Genomic DNA, 16,713 nt, shown 5'->3' with positions numbered 1-16,713 from the left:
GCTTTAGGCGTTCCTGCCAGGGTAGAATAATTCTGGAAGCAACTTTTGAACTCTTGGGTTTCACCTGTGGCATTTGCCATCTCTTTTTGTGAAGGCTGAAGATCATGACTGCTTTTACCTTTGCAGATCTTTATATAGGAAATTTGTTCATGTATAATCTGATAAGGTTACCTCACCCACAGAATTGTTTGGTTAACTTTTCACACAAGTGAAATTGAGGTGTGCTTCGAGACTATCATAGCATGAAGTGATGCCCAGTTCCAATGTGGTAACCCACATTTTGTAAGTTTATTTTGATAACCTATAAACTAATTACTAAAAATACATTTCTCTAACTATACTACTCAATTTTGCTTGAAAGCCCCAGTCTAGGGAAGTAAGAAGCTGTAGAGCTAGATTGTGTGGCACATCTCAATGCTGGAGAACCTCTAAGGCAGAGGGAGAAAATAACTTCCAGTCAGACAACAGAGGACAGTAGGTGGTGGGAGAGAGGTGACATGCTTGAGATGCCTGGCATAGGCTGATATAGTGGCCATATATACTTGCACATACAGGCCTTGCATTTTCTCACGCACCGATAACCAGAGACATAAGTTCAGTTGGCTGGAGCGCTAGCTCAGTGTTTTGCACTATTCATGACAGATCTGGGGTGAAACACCGTTGCTCTATGTTAATACTGCTAGTTCTGTCTTGATTAGTTGGAAGAGCACTGATAACAGCAAGCAAGCTTAGGAAGCTTTTCTTTTTATAGGTTGACTTCAGACTGATTTTTTTTTTTCTTTTCCTATCAATGTTTACATGCAGCATGTTTTCTGCCTTTTTTTTTTTTAATTTGCTTACGGTGAACCAAAGCTGCTCCATACTCCTTACTTGACATCTGTTTGAGAACCATAACCACTAACTTAAGACTGGCTTAAAATGTGTGCTCTTTAAAAAGATCAGCTGTACAAAGTTAAATCTTTATTTGGGAATTCTTGCAGCAAAATGATCTGGTGGAGTATTCAGAAATGCAGTCCAAAGCAAGGAGCTGAATACACAGAATGCAGTCATAAAATCAATCCCAATCCTCTTCATTCCTCCTTTACCTTCAAAAAATCAAGGGGAAACTAGGAAGCATTATTTGCCGATAAACTGAGGTGGTCGTTTCTCCCTGAAGGCAGCCATCCCTTCCTGACGGTCTCTTGTGGGAATATTCTACATTTAAAAAAAAAAAAAGTGGTATGTTTTTCATTGACAAGTCTGATGTGTTTTTAAGTACTGACTAATTTGGCAGTAGTGGTCTAAGACTAAGATTGCTTTTCTTTCAATGATACATTGAGTCCCACCTTCCACGTTTTGCGATTAGGAAAATAAAGAGACTAGGTTATAGTGTAAATCACAAGCAAAGCATCTAGACCATAGAACTATACAGGAAAACAATTTTCCATAAATTTAATACTTTACCATCTTAAAATACACAGAGGCACACTGTTCAGTTAGCTGAGAAAGGAGCATGCTCTCAAAACTTGTCAGAAAAAGTGACTACAGGAGGAATCTGGTTTTTAATTTATTAAAACTAAACCCATTCATGAAGCTCATCCTATAATTGACATTATTGAAACTAAGAATATACAGTTACTTTAGAAAGGTATTTAAGGGCTTAGAGAGACAGCTATGCATGACACAACAATTAATATTCTGAAATAGATATCTGGAACTGCACTCAAATATGTTCTCAAAGCCTTAGATTTAGCTGTTAAGTGTTCCCTTATAGAGAGGAAAATACAAGAGGATGCTGTGAATACCTGGCTTTAGAAAATGTATGGTTGTTCCTTTCAGGAATGTATTCTGAAGGTGACCTACCTGGGCATAACACATCCCCTCAATAGCCATCCCTGACGCAATGTCAACCTGGGGATGAGAGGGAAGGAGTGAGAATTGTCTGACGTGTAACCCTCAAAACTGCTTCATAGCCCTCAAATCAATAAACGTTCACTTGCAGCGAGTGACATTCACTCCTGTATTAGAGCTACAGTGCTAGCATCTGTAGAAAAAAAATTCTGCCATATTAATTTTGTCTTTAAAGAAAATCTTTAAAACCCCTGAAATGGCTTTAAATGCCTTGTCTAAACAAGGATTATAACTCATCTGTTCTAAACATTTTTACTGTAGTAATTTTAGAGCTGTCTACTTCATTTACCTCAGTATGTAAAAAAAAAAAAATTACCTCCATTCCTCTGTTTATTGCCAGTTTTCCCATTTTCACAGCAAATGGAGCCTTTATGAAGAAATAAAACAAGCCACAACAAACATTTAAAAGTAATTAAAGCCACATCAGTTCATAATAGTGTAGTTTATCCTACCTCCAAATGACCTTTTAGTCTACAGAAATTTGCAGTAAGTTAATAAGTGTTTTTTAAAACCAAATTGGCGTTATCTACACTTAACAGATGTACACGGTACAGGGTTTCAGTGTCCTGCATGTCTGCATAACCGAAGCTGGGAGGTAAAACTGTCCTATGGGTTAAGCAGCTGGATGTTAACGCTTGTTCCCACAGAAATTGCATTACAAAAACAGGACAGAGTTACAATCCTTAAACATCAGGAACCAAGACTTTAATATTTCATAGAAAGGAACTTCAGCTGTTTGCTCTCTCTTAAGGGAAGCAGAAATGCCTTCTTTATGTTAACCACATTAATAGTACACTTACCTGAGGAAGGATTTCTTTAGCCAATGTTAATGCTCTCTGGTAAGCTGCATCTCCCTCACTGTTTTGTGGCACTGTGTGATTTACTAATCCCATTGAGGCGGCTTGTTGTCCATCAATCTGTCTACCAGTGAAAATGAGTTCCTTTGCAAGGCCTATTCCAACACATCTAGGCAGGCGCTGGGTTCCACCTTATGACAACAGCAAAAACACCATTTTCCATTTCTGCGAAATGCCCAAAAACCAATAGGATTTTGTCTCCTTATATAACAAGGAGGTTTGAAAAATAAAGGGATCATGTGTTCCTTTAATAACTACTAGCTGAATATGTCAACTTTTTGCAAGGCATCTGAAAGGCTTCAGCATCCTTTTGAGGATTTTGATCAACAGGAAAAGTGTATAAAGGGAATTTCCTAAATTCATAGCAAGTCTGAGAAAGGGCTTGGAACAGAACTCTGGATTCATAGCTCTCTTGGGTCACTGTAAGATGCTACTAATTTATATTCAAAACACTTCAAGTGCTCTAATGGCAAAATATTTACTATACAGCTGAGAAAGAAAGAGACTGAAGATTTAATGGTTACCTGCTCCAGGAAGAAGCCCTCTTGTTGTCTCAATAAGGCCCATTTTAGCTGATGAAGCTATTAAAAAAAAAACAAACCAGGGTTGAGTTACTTTTTGATCTGTGTAACTACAAATTTTCCATACTGAACTGATTAATAAAACTACAAACTGCCAATACTGAACTGGAACTCCATTTCTCCAAGCAGCTAGAAAGTCTGAATACTGCAGTGCTTAATCAATGTCCATCTCAAGTCAGATGAGGGACGTGTAGTAAGGCTGCTGACCCCTAATGTATCAATTTTATCTAGAAAAATGAACCTTGGGTCCATCCTAGATGAAATGTAATGGACGGAAGAATGGAAACAGAAGGCGGCAGGCTTCCACTCCAAGCTGCTTTAAGTAGAGAAGATCAGATCTAGCCAGAGTGCTAATCCAATATTACATGATAATAACTATATAATTCTACCAATAAATAGTTTTCTGAAGGAATCTTAATCTTGTCTAAAAATAGGCTTTAGTTTTTAAGCACGGAATAGTAACTAAATGTCACAATTTCTGGACAAATGCCTACTCGTTTCCTGAACTGTGTAAGTTCCTCTCTTAGCCTGCTGGATTCCATTAATAGTCAGCTATCATGCAAGTTCTCTTTAAAATACAGTCACTGATTACAAGAAGAATCCTGTATTAACCAACACACAAACCTGCTACTCGAAGGTCACAAGCTAACGCCAGTTCTAGTCCACCACCCAATGCGTAGCCATCTATTGCAGCAATTGTGGGTACAGGCAGGGCAGCTAGAGAAGACAATACAGATTACATAGTTTTGTTCCAGAAGTTTTGTTCCACTCACTTCTGGAATTTAACATGCTTAAATTCTAAAGTTTTCAGTAGTTCTCCAAAATTGTTCAAGAATTCATTTTCTTCTGCCACAAACTTTCTGTCTCTAAATAGTAGAAACTGTGTCTTTTCACACTTCTCTCTTCTTTGTAAGAAGAATGCAAAACCATCTTACAGGCAAAGCAGCATGCAAATACAAAGTACTGCAACACAAAACAGGATCAATTGTCTCCTTGCAAATTTATGATACGAATATGCAGCTATTGCAGTTAAACAGTCAAAACAAAGACATCATCTCCAGTCACTGTTAGAAGGATTAGCTTTTCTAGTGCTTTTGTTAGCTAAGGCTCCTGAACTTGATAAACACTGTGGTCACCTCATAGTTGTGGAACCTGAGGTACCTGGAGGTTAGCTGCTTGATAAGATACCTTTTTAAATACTCAGGGAGCTGGAAGCAGACTTCAGGCATGTGCTAGTTCTGTGCTGTTAACTACCCCGGCCCCAGCTGCTGCTGTGGTTTATGAGACAGGGTCATTCTCTCTACATTGTTGTTTGGTTTTTAATTACTGCAGTTCTGATTAGTATTTTAGATTTCACGTTGGTATTCCTCTCTAGTGGAATAATTCATAAATAGGGGAAGAAAATCAATTGCAGAAGTCCATATTCCTTTTGGGGAGGAAAAAAAAAAAGCAGGGGGAGTTGTAGCTACAAAACCCCTGACATTCAACAAATCCATTGAGAGAACAAACCCATGTTCTTAGGACATCCCCATATCATGAGCGCTTGAGAGTGTGTATTAAAAGTGGGGCAACCAACATTGCTCAATCTGTCTAGCACTGTGTCCCAAGGATTACACAGAACTGTATATAGAATGCTTTGTTATAGCAGGTACTTATTATATGCATGTGTCTGTGCTGCTATTCAACATGGAAAAGGCAGTACTGAAATGCATCTTGCCCTTGGAGTGGCAGCAGGATAGTTTGTATTTAGTTCCAATCGCACCTTGTTTCAGGCATAAGCTGGAGCCATTTGGGAAGCTACTCCTAAACGGATAACCTGCTGGGGCTAGCATCCTTCCCCTCCTGCAGCATTTCTAAATGTCTCAGTACAGGCAGTCTAGAACAAACTTCCCAACCGAGATAATCATTTACCTATTTCATCCATGAGATTTCTCAGCCTTTTAACAAAGTGTCCAACTTCTGCATCATCCATCTTTGCACGTTCCTTTAAGTCTGCACCTAAATAGAGGAGAAAAAGGTTAGAATCCAGGAACAGGGAAAAAACATCTGAACTGTCTTCCCTCCTGTCCATCCCAGGGAACAGACCACTTCAGAAGTCTTGAAATACAGTGTTCTGGTTAAGTAAGGTCAGTGGAAGCTGGAGTGTTGACATTTGGGCTGGAGCAGTGGCTAAAGTGCTCCTCTGTGCCCTTTGAACAGATTTCACAAAGGAGCACCAATCACTGTATGTAAGGACGATAATCCATAAAACGGGAAACCAAGGACTCCAATACCAGAGGCACCTGTGCTTGAAGATGGTTATAAATGGAAAACAAATAGTAACTCCATCACACGTCTTCATCACTGAAGCAGAGAGGCAGACAGGCAAAAGAGATAACGATGTGTTTGTTATTTGCTACACAAAAGCCAGCCCGTTTTTCTTTTAGCAGGCATTTCCAACTGCTTTTCTGCACAATCTGATCAGCCCTAAGAGCCATCAGATTTTTTAACAATAGTTTGCAGAGCCTTTGTTACTTACCAGCACAAAATACACCTTTCACCTCACTCTTGAACACTACCACACGAACCTTCTCATCAAAGCGGAGTTGTTCCAGAGCGCTGAACAGCTATGAGGGAGGGAGTACAAACAAGAGAAGAAAAACTTTAAGCATATGGGTGTATATACCTAAATTATAGCAGGCTCCTAATCTATGATAAAAGTTTTCTTTTTTTTTTTCCCTGCAGGTGCCAGGAATTTCTGGAAATCATATATGTGGAGCCAGCAGGATCCTTCCATGACAGTCTCAGAATGACACGTTTCCCCATCTCTTTTTTTCTTCCATTCAGAGATGAACCTTTGCTGTACCTTGAATTCCCCTTCCTGTCCAGGCATGAGCCATTTCTCTAGAATGTATCAGCCTTGAACAGATCATTTGCTAAGGTCTGACAATGAGTATGTTTCTGTTTTAATTATGCAAGTGAGGAAATCATTAACTTGCATCAGAGTTAGCTAACTTAAATAATTCCTCCAGTATCTCTGTCCAGTCCACACCCAAAGTTACTGCCATATAGACATACTGCAATCTCATTTTCTTCAAGCTAACTCGCCTTGCCCCAATGCAGTCTCCCACTGACCTTCAGCAAGAGATTAAGTTTTTGTTTCAGATCTCCCACAACTATTCTTATTGCATTTAGTTACTGATCATGATTCCAAATATGTTCACAGGCCAGACCCATACTCACTTCATTTACAAATACTTTTCCCAATGAATTTCTCGCGTGGGGTCGGTTCATTAGGATTTCAGCAATACCTTAGTAATAGGAGACAATTTCAGTTATACTTCATTTAATTCTCTGACACAGTAATTCAACTGGGAACAATATCTGCATGTGCTGCATCTTCTCTTTCCTGAAAATGCATATAAAGTATATTCTAAAACAATCAGTTATTTTAAAAGTGGAGGTGGTAGGTCATGTCTACAAAACCCAGTTATGCAGGTCAACTGTAGAATTCAGTAGCACTGTGAATAATATAAATAAGCAGACTTCTAAAAAATGAACATGAAATCCAAGAATATATGTCTTAGAACCACTGCAGGAATGGAAAAAAAAAAACCCAAACCCCAGACGATCCATCTTAGGCTTCTGTTTCAAATGTTACTTAATTCAGTTGTTATTGTACAGTCTTACTGTGTTTAAGTATATTTCTTGATGAAGAAAAACATCCTCTTGGGATTGCTGTTTCCATGAGAATAGCACAAACCAGTCACTCTCAGTTCATGTTCCAGAACCATTTTGAAACTGCAGCTCCATTCAGTTTAAAGCTCATCAGTGGAAAGGACTTAACTCAAAGTTCCTAAGTCCAAGCAAAAAAATAAGACCACAACATCTACTTACTTCTCCTCTCCACTTGTGTTTGTAAATTATTATCCAATGGTTTCTGTATGCTTTGGAGGCAAAACAACATCTCCTATGTCCTTGACTGGACTTCTGCTCCCTTCCCAGGCCTTAACATTGTAAGATGCTGTTGCTGCTGCTGTAGGTGCATAGATGCACCTTGCATCTGTCACGCCAGGTCCTTCTGCCCTGCTAGAAGTTCTCTGTCTTTATTCCTCTGCCTATGCCAGTGGCAGCTGGTAAGCAAGAGATGCGTCACACAGGAACAAAGACACAGGTAACAGCAGGCACCAGCAAACAATGGAAATTCACAATTCGGGTAACTACATTCATGTATATGTATCTAGAAAAAACACCAAGAACTGTTTATAAGCTCTTGCAATAGTTACCCTTACCAGAAAGTAATTCCATTGGCAATCTGAACTAAAACTCAAAAATTGCTTAGTGACTCTCACGCATAAATATGCACAGGCATGCCCTGGTTGTACCCTACCTTTAGCACCGTACATTATTGATATCAGAAAAGTCTAAGGTATGCAAACCAGAACTTCTTGTATTGTAATCTCCTGCATACCTAACTTTAAAAAAAAAAAAAAAAAAAAGAAAAAAAAGGAAAAACGGCATCTAGCTATTTGTTCAAGAGTTGTGTTCCTGAGGAAAGTATCAAGGCATAACTTAAAGCAAAGGGACTATAAGCAACCTGCCTGCCACGGACTCTGCAAGGCAGGCAGCCCCCTCCGGGCTGCCAGGGCATGAGCAAGGGAAGCTCGGCGGCGCCGGGCCCCCGTGCCGCGGGGGCAGCACCAGACGCCCGGGCCGCGCTGCAGGGCCAGCCCGGCTGCTCCCGGGCCTGCCCGAGGGACAGCAGGGGCTGGCAGCGCAGAGGGCCGCGGAGGGGCTGGCAGCACACACGGCCCCACACGCACGGCAGGTCGGGAGCTGCCGTGCTCTTCCCAGGAGCTGCTCAAACTGAGTAGATCAACACGCCCCCTCCTCGCAGCACCAGAAAACCGGCCCCGGCACCAGCTCGGCTCCACGGACCCCTCGGAACTGGCGTTAAGTGAGGGCCGGGGCCTAACCCCGCACCCCCCGGGCCCCCCGGGGCCGCGGGCGGGGCCGCCGCACTCACCGCTGCTCTCCCCGCCGGCCGCGCCCACCAGCACCTCCGCGCCCCGCCGCGGGGCGCCCGCGGGGGGCCCGCCGCGACCCCAGCGCAGCAGCTCCCGCCCCGCCCGCCCCAGCCGCATCATGGCGCCGCTCGCCGGGCCGCGCTGCCTGCGGGCACGGGCAGCGAGGGGCCGGACCTCCGGGGCTGCCCGGCGGGGCGCTGCGCCTTTAAGGGGGAGGGGTGGGAGGGGAGGCGGTGGCGGCGGGCCCCCCCTCCCCGCGCCCCGCCCCTTCGCCTGGGTGTCGCGCGCCGCTGCCCGCGCGAGGGGTCTCGGCGGCGCCTGCTCGGCCGGAGGGAAGCGGGAGGAGGGCGCGCGCCGCCGCCATCATGCAGCGCCGGGTCTTCGTGGTGGGCGTCGGTATGACCAAGGTACGGGGCTGCCAGCTCCGCGCCGCCGGCCCGCGCCCTCCCCGGCACCGCCTGCGCGCTGAGGCCGTGCGGGAGGGCAGAGCGAAACTTGGCGCCCGTGGAGGGCGGGGGGGTGTGGGGGGGTCGGCCCGGGGGGGGTCGTGTCTCGGCGGCGGTCGTGTCTCGGCGGCGCTCATGAGGCGTCTCCCCTGCGGGCGTCCCCTCCTGGCGCCCGGGCCGGCGGCGTTGTAGGAGCCGTGCGCTTCCTCCCGAGGTGGGGATAAGGCCCCGCACGAAGTACGGTCGCTGTCTCAGGAGCGCGCTTGCAGAGAGGAGAGGCGTGCGGTCCCAGCCCGGGCCTGCGGGTCAGGCCTGGGCGATGGCGGCTCCGCCGCCCCCCGCGCAAAGTTCACCTTTGGTTGGTATGTCGGAGAGGACGGATCCGCCGGCCAAGTTAAACGTTCTGGAGCTCCCTTGAGCAGGTCGATATTACAGACTTGTACCCGCCAGAGCGTGTCCCCGTGTCGCTGCAGCCTCTGGGCAAGGGCTCGGCCCCTCGCTTTGCGGGGCCGGGGAGCTGAGGGGCTCTGGAGGAGTGGAGGCAGCAGAGCAGATGCCCTACAGATACTCGGGATGCCTTTCTGTACCCGGTCATTCAGTGGCCAACAGAGTTCACACAGCATGGCACATTTTCAAAGAGGAGAAAAAGCTAAAGGAACCTTTTTTATCTCGGTGGATAAAACTTAAGATGGCTTCGATATTTGCCAGAGTAGCTGGAAAAAAAAACCAAAACACTTCTTAAATAACTCTTTTTTGTTGCTGCATGGGTATTTCTCCAGCATGTGATGTGATGGGGGAGGAAATAAAAGGTAAAAGATTTAATTCTGTTAATTGTGTTTATTGGACTGAATCACAGAATGTAGTTTTAGAAGCTATTGGACCTCACCTTAAACTTATTTGTGATGTGGTCAAGGAAGGAACAATAGTGTGGAAGAGACAACTGAAAATTGTCAGACACCATATTATGTCTTATGCATTTTATTATGAAGCCTTTCAGGATTGTACCCTTTCTGTTTTTTTAATCCTAATGATGTAATGTCTGCTAAAAATTGGTATGCCTTCTCAAAACAACAATCTGTGTTTCCTGTGTGTGTAATTGTCAATTCCACAGACCATGCCTTTCATTTTCAAAAGTGGATCATCTCAGTTACCAGTTTAGTGTGATTTGAGAAATTGTCAATATTCTTTTTCCCTCTTTGTTAGTCCAGGTATCATCAATTGCTCTTACAGACTTTTGCAATGATCAGATCACTGACTAATTTTGCTTACGACCTTCAGTATGAAGGTTCTCTGCCTAAATTAAGGAAAGGAGGCACTACAGAAAGTACAGCTAAGTGTTGCAAAAGGCTGGAGTTGGGGAGGTAAGCATAAGGAGGTAGCAAATTAACTTTTATATACTAACAGTGGAGGTCAAATAATTTGTTGAACTGTAAGTAGTTAGTATGAGGTTTTTTTTTTTAGCAGTGACACTTTTTGTTAATGACATAAAAATGCAAGACACGTGTTTGTTGGACTCTAATGAGTCAAACTGCAAAGAAAATAGAAATACCACCTCTACTCCAGTGGTGAGTGGTAAGGTACAATATGATTTGTAACAAAGTGGAATAAGCCTTGGGAAAGGGAGGCTTATGTAGAGTTAAGTTCTGTACAAAGAACAAGCATTTTCTTGTTACAAATAGGAGTATAACAAAGTGGAAGGGAAGTGTTTATCAAAGCCATAGTGAACATTATGTCATGCATTATAATGTATCAGTGAAGATGACACTTATTCTCTGTCCCGTCCACAGGCTTTGGACAGGGTTATTGTCCATCTCCATACAAGTAATGGATCTTTAAGACTGAGCAACAATGGTCCTCAGCTTCCATAAAACTGCACTATTTTCTGGTTTTAGCCATTACAGGGTTTGGCAGTAGCACTTGGGAATTGTGCAGATTTTGTGCATGTGCTTTTGGGTCAACTAAATTAAATTGTTTCCATTATTTAAAACTGATTCTTCACAAACCTGTTTCTAAGTTAAATAGAAAGCTTTTAAATACACCAATTTGAGCAAAAGATGTATTAAATCTTACTGTGATTTGTTCTTGGGGTTTTTTTCTTTTTTTTTCTTGTCAGTTCACAAAGCCTAATGAGAAGAGTCTTGATTATCCTGACATGGCTAAGGAGGCAGGTAATTTAATAATAAAGCAAGCATTTAGTTTGATTGCTGACACTTATTTTAAGTCTTACAGTTAATCTTTTTATTATACATATGAAAGCTACTGTTCAGTAAATACGTATATATAAGAAGCAAATCTAAAACTGATAAAAAAGAACACTTTCACAAAGTCCATAACTGACCTGATCAACTCACTGCCTTCCAGTACTGAAGTCAGAAAGACTTCAATTAAAATTGAATTGGGCACTTGAATAATTTCATATCTACGTGTATTATTCAAACATACTTTCATTGGGACAAGCAGCCTTTGTGCATGAACACAGAATTGATTGCATGACATTTTCTGATAAAGGAGCTTGTTCAGAACTCAAAATACTGCAAAATTGTCCTTGTGAGAATTGAGATGCAAGACTATATTAATCATTCGCATCATGTAATAAGGACTCTTTACCACTCTCTCTTTCTTGTTTGTGAATGCATGAATCATACGTACTACTCTAGGTTTGCTTGTTATGGTTGAGAGTGCTGCTTTTTTTCTTTTTTTCTTCAACTCTTAAACTTTTTTTCAACTTCTAAACACTTTTTAGGCAAGAAGGCTTTAGCTGATGCTGGGATTCCTTATTCAGCAGTGGAGCAGGCATGTGTGGGTTATGTTTATGGTAAGTAATGTCATTTCATTGGCACCAAAGCCAGCTCAGGTCAGGTCACTGCTGCACTTGCACTGCTTCTTGTAAGGCTTGTCCTCCATTGGTTCAGGTGGTTCCTGCTATAGTAATTCCCATAACATGCAACTCAAATCATGGGTTACAATTTAAAGGTATTTCCATTCTAGTCTCCGCCCCTGGTCCCTTTGGACCAGACCATAGGGTTTAACATTGCAATGAACTCCTCCCCTTGCCCCTGCTCCTGCTTGGATGTATCCACAGACTGCAGTCCCTTAGGGGTGTACGTGCTCCAAGTGGAGCCTCATGTATGGGCCACAGTCTCTCCAGGGGTATACCTACTGCAGCATAGACTTATCCACAGCCACACTCGCCTTGAGGTGCACCAGTTCCAGGATGGCCTTATCCTTGGGCCACAATGCCTTCAGAGATGTACCTGCTCCAGTGTGGCCTTACCCACAGCCACCGTCTCTTCAGAAGTAAATCTGCTCCAGCATGGCCTTATCCACGGTTGCAATCCCTCCAGGGCTGTACCTGCTCTATTGTGGGCTTATCCGTGGCCATACACTTTGAGGTGCTCCAGCATGACCTCATGCACAGCCACTGATGCTTCAAGGTGTACCTGCTGCAGCATGGCCTTCTCCACAGCCACAGATGCTTCGAGGTGTACCTTCTCCAGCATGGACTTATCCGTGGGCCACAGTCCCTTCAGAGGTACACCTGCTGTGGCACAGACATAACCACGGCCACAGACACTTTGAGATGAATCTGCTCTGGCATGGGCTTATCCACAGCCACAGAGGTTTGGGGTGTCCTGCTCCCACATGGACTCATGCACAGGTCACTGTCCCTTCAGCTCGAGTTCACACTGGAGTTCCAGCCTGTCCAGTACAGCAGCACAGAAACAGCAGCGATGCCCTGGCCATCTGCCAGCCCAGGCGCATCGCCATTGCTGTTACCCAAATGTTCCCAGGCACAGCAGAGTAAGGTGTCAGCAGTACAGTGGGCAGTGAAAGCAAAAAGCAGCCACTAACGAGCACTAGACTCTAATATACAGTAAGGCAAGCAAGCCCTATGGCAAGCACAGGAGCCTGTCAATTAATAGCTAAACAGCAATAACAGCTCTAAATTTGATTTAGCACATTCCAATCAAATCTGTTGTTATCTTGAACCCTTTGAGCCCCGTGTTGGGCACCAAAAAGGACTGTCATGGTTCAACCCCAGCTGGCAACTAAGCGCCACACAGCTGCTTGCTCACTCCCCCCAGGTGGGATGGGGGAGAGAATTGGAAGAGTAAAAGTGAGAAAACTTGTGGGTTGAGATAAAGATAGTTTAATAGGTAAAGCAAAAGCTGCGCATGTAAGCAAAGCAAGACAAATTCATTCACTACTTCCCATCGGCAGGCAGGTGTTCAGCCATCTCCAGGAAAGCAGGGCTCCATCATGCATAACAGTTACTTGGGAAGACAAACGCCATCACTCCGAATGGTCCCCCCCTTCCTTCTTTATGTGCTGAGCATGATGTCATATGGTATGGAATATCCCTTTGGTCAGTTGGGGTCAGCTGTCCCTGCTGTGTCCCCTCCCAACTTCTTGTGCACCCCCAGCCTCCTCGCAGGTGGGGTGGGGTGGGATGGGAAGCAGAAAAGGCCTTGACTCTATGTAAGCACTGCTCAGCAGTAACAAAAACATTCCTGTATTATCAACACTGTTTCCAACACAATTCTAAAACACAGCCCCATACTAGCTACTGTGAAGAAAAGTAACTATCCCAGCTAAAACCAGCACAACCCTCAAACAGATTTCTAGTAGACACCTTCAGCAGAAGCTTTTAACTTGCAGTCACTGCTTATTGTAGTGAGAGGAGATGGTGTTAAATGACTGCTTTGAACCTCTTCCTGTCACTTTAATTCACAGATGCCTGATATATTTCTCAAAGCAGTCAAAATCAGATTTCTGTTATGGGGAAATATGTTTCCATTCCAAAGAGTGTTTTCTATTTACTTTTGTCGTGGTTTAGCCCCAGCCGACAACTAAGCACCACGCAGCCGCTCGCTCACTCCCCCTACCCCAATGGGATGGGTGAGAGAATTGGAGGAATAAGAGTAAGAAACACTCCTGGGTTGAGATAAGAACAGTTTAATAATTGAAATAAAGTAAAATAGTAATGATAATAACAATATAATAATGATAATAACAATAACAATATACAAAGCAAGTGATGCACAATGCAATTGCTCACCACCCGCCGACTGATACCCAGGCAGTTCCTGAGCAGCGATCGGTACCCTCCGGCCAACCCCGCCCCCCCCCCCCCCCAGTTTATATACTGAGCATGATGTCATATGGTATGGAATAGACCTTTGGCCAGTTTGGATCAACTATTCTGGCTGTGCCCCCTCCCAGCTTCTTGTGTACCTGGCAGAGCATGGGAAGCTGAAAAGTCCTTGACTAGCATAGGCAGTACTCAGCAACAACTAAAAACATCAGTGTGTTATCAGCATTCTTCTCCTACTAAATCCAAAACACAGCACTATGTCTGCTACTAGGAAGAAAAATAACTCTATCCCAGCTGAAACCAGGACAACTTTCTTCCTGTTCCTCTATTAATGACTGTATTATGGCAACTGAAGTAGGGTCAGTCAGCTGTGATAGCAACTTCCAAGCCACACCTCTGAAGACATTTGTCTCCAGTCCAGTTACCTTGCATTGATTCACAGCCTGTTACCACAGAAGCAGGACAAACTTCTATTTTTAAAATCTGATGATTTTCATCTTGTTTCTAAGGTTCTTGTACTGTGGGTACTTGAGAGACATACTCAAGATGACAAAATTCAAGTTTGCAGTTTAAGTGGTAGCATTGCCCATACATGGTGGGATTTCTTTTTGCTAGTGGAGTTTGAGTATGTACCTTATTTTAATGTTGTGTCTCTGTATAAAGGTGACTCAACCTGTGGACAACGGGCTATTTATCATGGTTTGGGTTTAACTGGCATTCCTATCATTAATGTTAACAACAACTGTGCTACTGGATCAACTGCTTTGTTCATGGCCAGACAACTAGTAGAAGGAGGTGAGTTGTTTTGCTCTGGGGCTGGGTAATACATATTCTCTATTTCTATAAACATAACTTGAATGAGGAATGGAACTACTGAATGTGTGAGTACTCTTAAATTGTAAATGTCCTGTCCTCATAGGTAAAACTGTGTTTTCTGCCTCACTCGGCTGAAAAGGTTGGTCAGCTAGAGCATTATGTGTGCACCTAAGAGACTATGTCTGTGATGCAGTAAGATAGTGTACGTGGATATAAATGTCCTTTCTGGTGTCACAAGCTGTATCAACCTAGTAAGTAGTAAGCCAGTTAAGTTTTTTCTGGAAGGATTGTTTGGAGTAGTGCAGAACCGGTTGCATTATAATACTGCAAGACACCAGACTCTGCAGGATGAAAAGGAGAGAAGAATTTGCTAAAAAGCTTAGCTTTTTTTTTTTTTTTCCTCTTCCTTTTTAACTTGAAGTTAATGCAAGTGTTTGACTAGCGCATTTTTGGAAGGGAAGGGAAGGGAAGAGGGTAATGCCTTGTGACAGACTATGCTTTGAACTGACAGATGAGTGTTTCCTTCTGTTTCTGCAGTTCCTTTGTGGACTTTGATACTTTCTTGCACTTAAATGCTGATGCTTCTGTAATGAAAACTATAGTAACATTCTGTACGATTATTCTAGTATTTGTAGCAGAAATAGAAGTGCTTGGTCATCTAAGATAATTGCTGTCAAACAGTTTAAAAATAAACTCAAACCCTGTAGTGATCTCTCATTCTTCAGTATCAGTATGTTTGTGTCAATACCATTCCCACCCCAATTTGACTCTCAAAAATGAAGACAGGAGGAAGAGCAGCTGGTAGGTGTTTATGTATAATTCTTGTAGCTGAATAGTTGTTAGTACATAATGTCATTTATAATTACATTGTGCTTTAAATAGCCACAAATTTTATTTTAAGGTTTGGCAGATTGTGTTCTGGCACTTGGTTTTGAGAGGATGGCAAAAGGATCCCTTTCTTCAGGTGTAAGTGTCTGAAACACTTTACACATTTCATTGTATTCGTAGATGAAATGCACCTCTTCATTCTCTGAGACATATTCTCATAAATAACAGTTGCTTTAAGATGTTGCTGTAGATGGTTACAAAATACACCATTATTTTGATCCACAGGAATGTAATGAGTTTTATGGTTCTGACTGCAGCTATGATAAACAAATTTTGCATGGAATGTTTTAGAATTAATTTTATGTAGTATGTCATGCTTTTAGTATTTTGCCAAGAATACACTAAAGGCAGGATTAATAGGGAATAATGAAAATACCAGATAGAATACTGAAGCATTGAGCAATTGAAGTGTCTTCCTCAAAATGACACAGCAAATCAAAGAAAGCATCTGGGTCTTCTGGCTCATGTCTTGATGCTTACTCAGTTGACCAGTTAACACACTTTCCCAAAAACTAAGGACTTCTGTAAACTTTTCTTTCTTGTCTCTTCTTTGTTTTTACTGGACAAGTGTGTGTGTGGGTAGCTTGTATTACTTCACCCCTAATTGATTTAGTGGTGGACTTGGTAGTGTGAGGTTAATGGTTGGACTTGATCTTAAAGGTCTTTTCCAACCTAAACAATTCTATGATTCTGTTTTGCCTTATGGCAAGCAATATTAGATCCCATATGTTGTTTAACTAGAGAACTGCCAAATTTGATAATATATGCAGAGGTTTGGGTGAGAAATGTTTAACAACTGATTGAAATGAGTAAGAGTTATCTTTAACATGCTTTACGATACTTCATCTAAGCTTAATTGAAAATACTAATACAGTATTAATTTTATAACTTGGAACTATAGTAACAACAGGATTTTAAGCTGAGGTGAAAAATACCTGAATTCCTTTGCTGAAAATAGTGACTGTGATAGCAATCACATAGGAGTGGTCCTTGCCATGAATCAGTGCAGTGATTAGAATGTTAAGCGTTTTCTGCTTAGTTACTCTTTGTTATAGTTGGGAAATTATGAATGCTTCAAAACATGTCACTGAAGTGCAACATACTGTCCAGTGGAATTGTTAAAATATCAGAAAA

General features: G+C 42.7%; 2 protein-coding genes across 6 annotated transcripts in view; one reads left to right on the top strand and one right to left on the bottom strand.

The window, feature by feature from the left end:
- Positions 1–808: 808 nt before the first annotated feature.
- Positions 809–8,357, bottom strand: ECHDC2 (enoyl-CoA hydratase domain containing 2). Of its 2 annotated transcripts, XM_075711016.1 has the most exons (10): positions 8,334–8,357; positions 6,551–6,618; positions 5,847–5,934; positions 5,240–5,326; positions 3,953–4,045; positions 3,272–3,328; positions 2,691–2,878; positions 2,207–2,257; positions 1,843–1,890; positions 809–1,194 (listed from the first exon to the last, which is right to left on the bottom strand). In XM_075711016.1, exons 2-10 carry the CDS (start codon positions 6,599–6,601, stop codon positions 1,117–1,119), a joined length of 741 nt encoding a protein of 246 aa, XP_075567131.1. In that variant the 5' UTR covers positions 6,602–6,618; positions 8,334–8,357; the 3' UTR covers positions 809–1,116. The 2 variants fall into 2 exon arrangements, with proteins under 2 accessions (XP_075567131.1, XP_075567132.1); XM_075711017.1 differs by lacking the exon at positions 8,334–8,357 and having other exon boundaries at positions 809–1,085; positions 6,551–7,594.
- A 339-nt stretch (positions 8,358–8,696) lies between these two features.
- Positions 8,697–16,713, top strand: part of SCP2 (sterol carrier protein 2) — a 28,014-nt gene continuing 19,997 nt past the window's right edge. For 2 of the 4 annotated variants that reach the window (XM_075711014.1, XM_075711015.1), the window contains exons 1-5: positions 8,697–8,741; positions 10,894–10,948; positions 11,524–11,595; positions 14,539–14,670; positions 15,593–15,657. In XM_075711014.1, coding sequence (XP_075567129.1) covers positions 8,700–8,741; positions 10,894–10,948; positions 11,524–11,595; positions 14,539–14,670; positions 15,593–15,657 — 366 coding nt within the window. In that variant the 5' untranslated portion in view covers positions 8,697–8,699. The remainder of the gene's footprint in view (positions 8,742–10,893; positions 10,949–11,523; positions 11,596–14,538; positions 14,671–15,592; positions 15,658–16,713) is intronic. The other 2 variants (XM_075711012.1, XM_075711011.1) reach the window with 1 other exon arrangement.

Source organism: Pelecanus crispus, chromosome 5 (assembly GCF_030463565.1).
Source record: "Pelecanus crispus isolate bPelCri1 chromosome 5, bPelCri1.pri, whole genome shotgun sequence".
Classification (NCBI taxonomy): Eukaryota; Metazoa; Chordata; class Aves; order Pelecaniformes; family Pelecanidae; genus Pelecanus; species Pelecanus crispus.
This window is presented reverse-complemented; position numbering and strand designations above follow the sequence as displayed.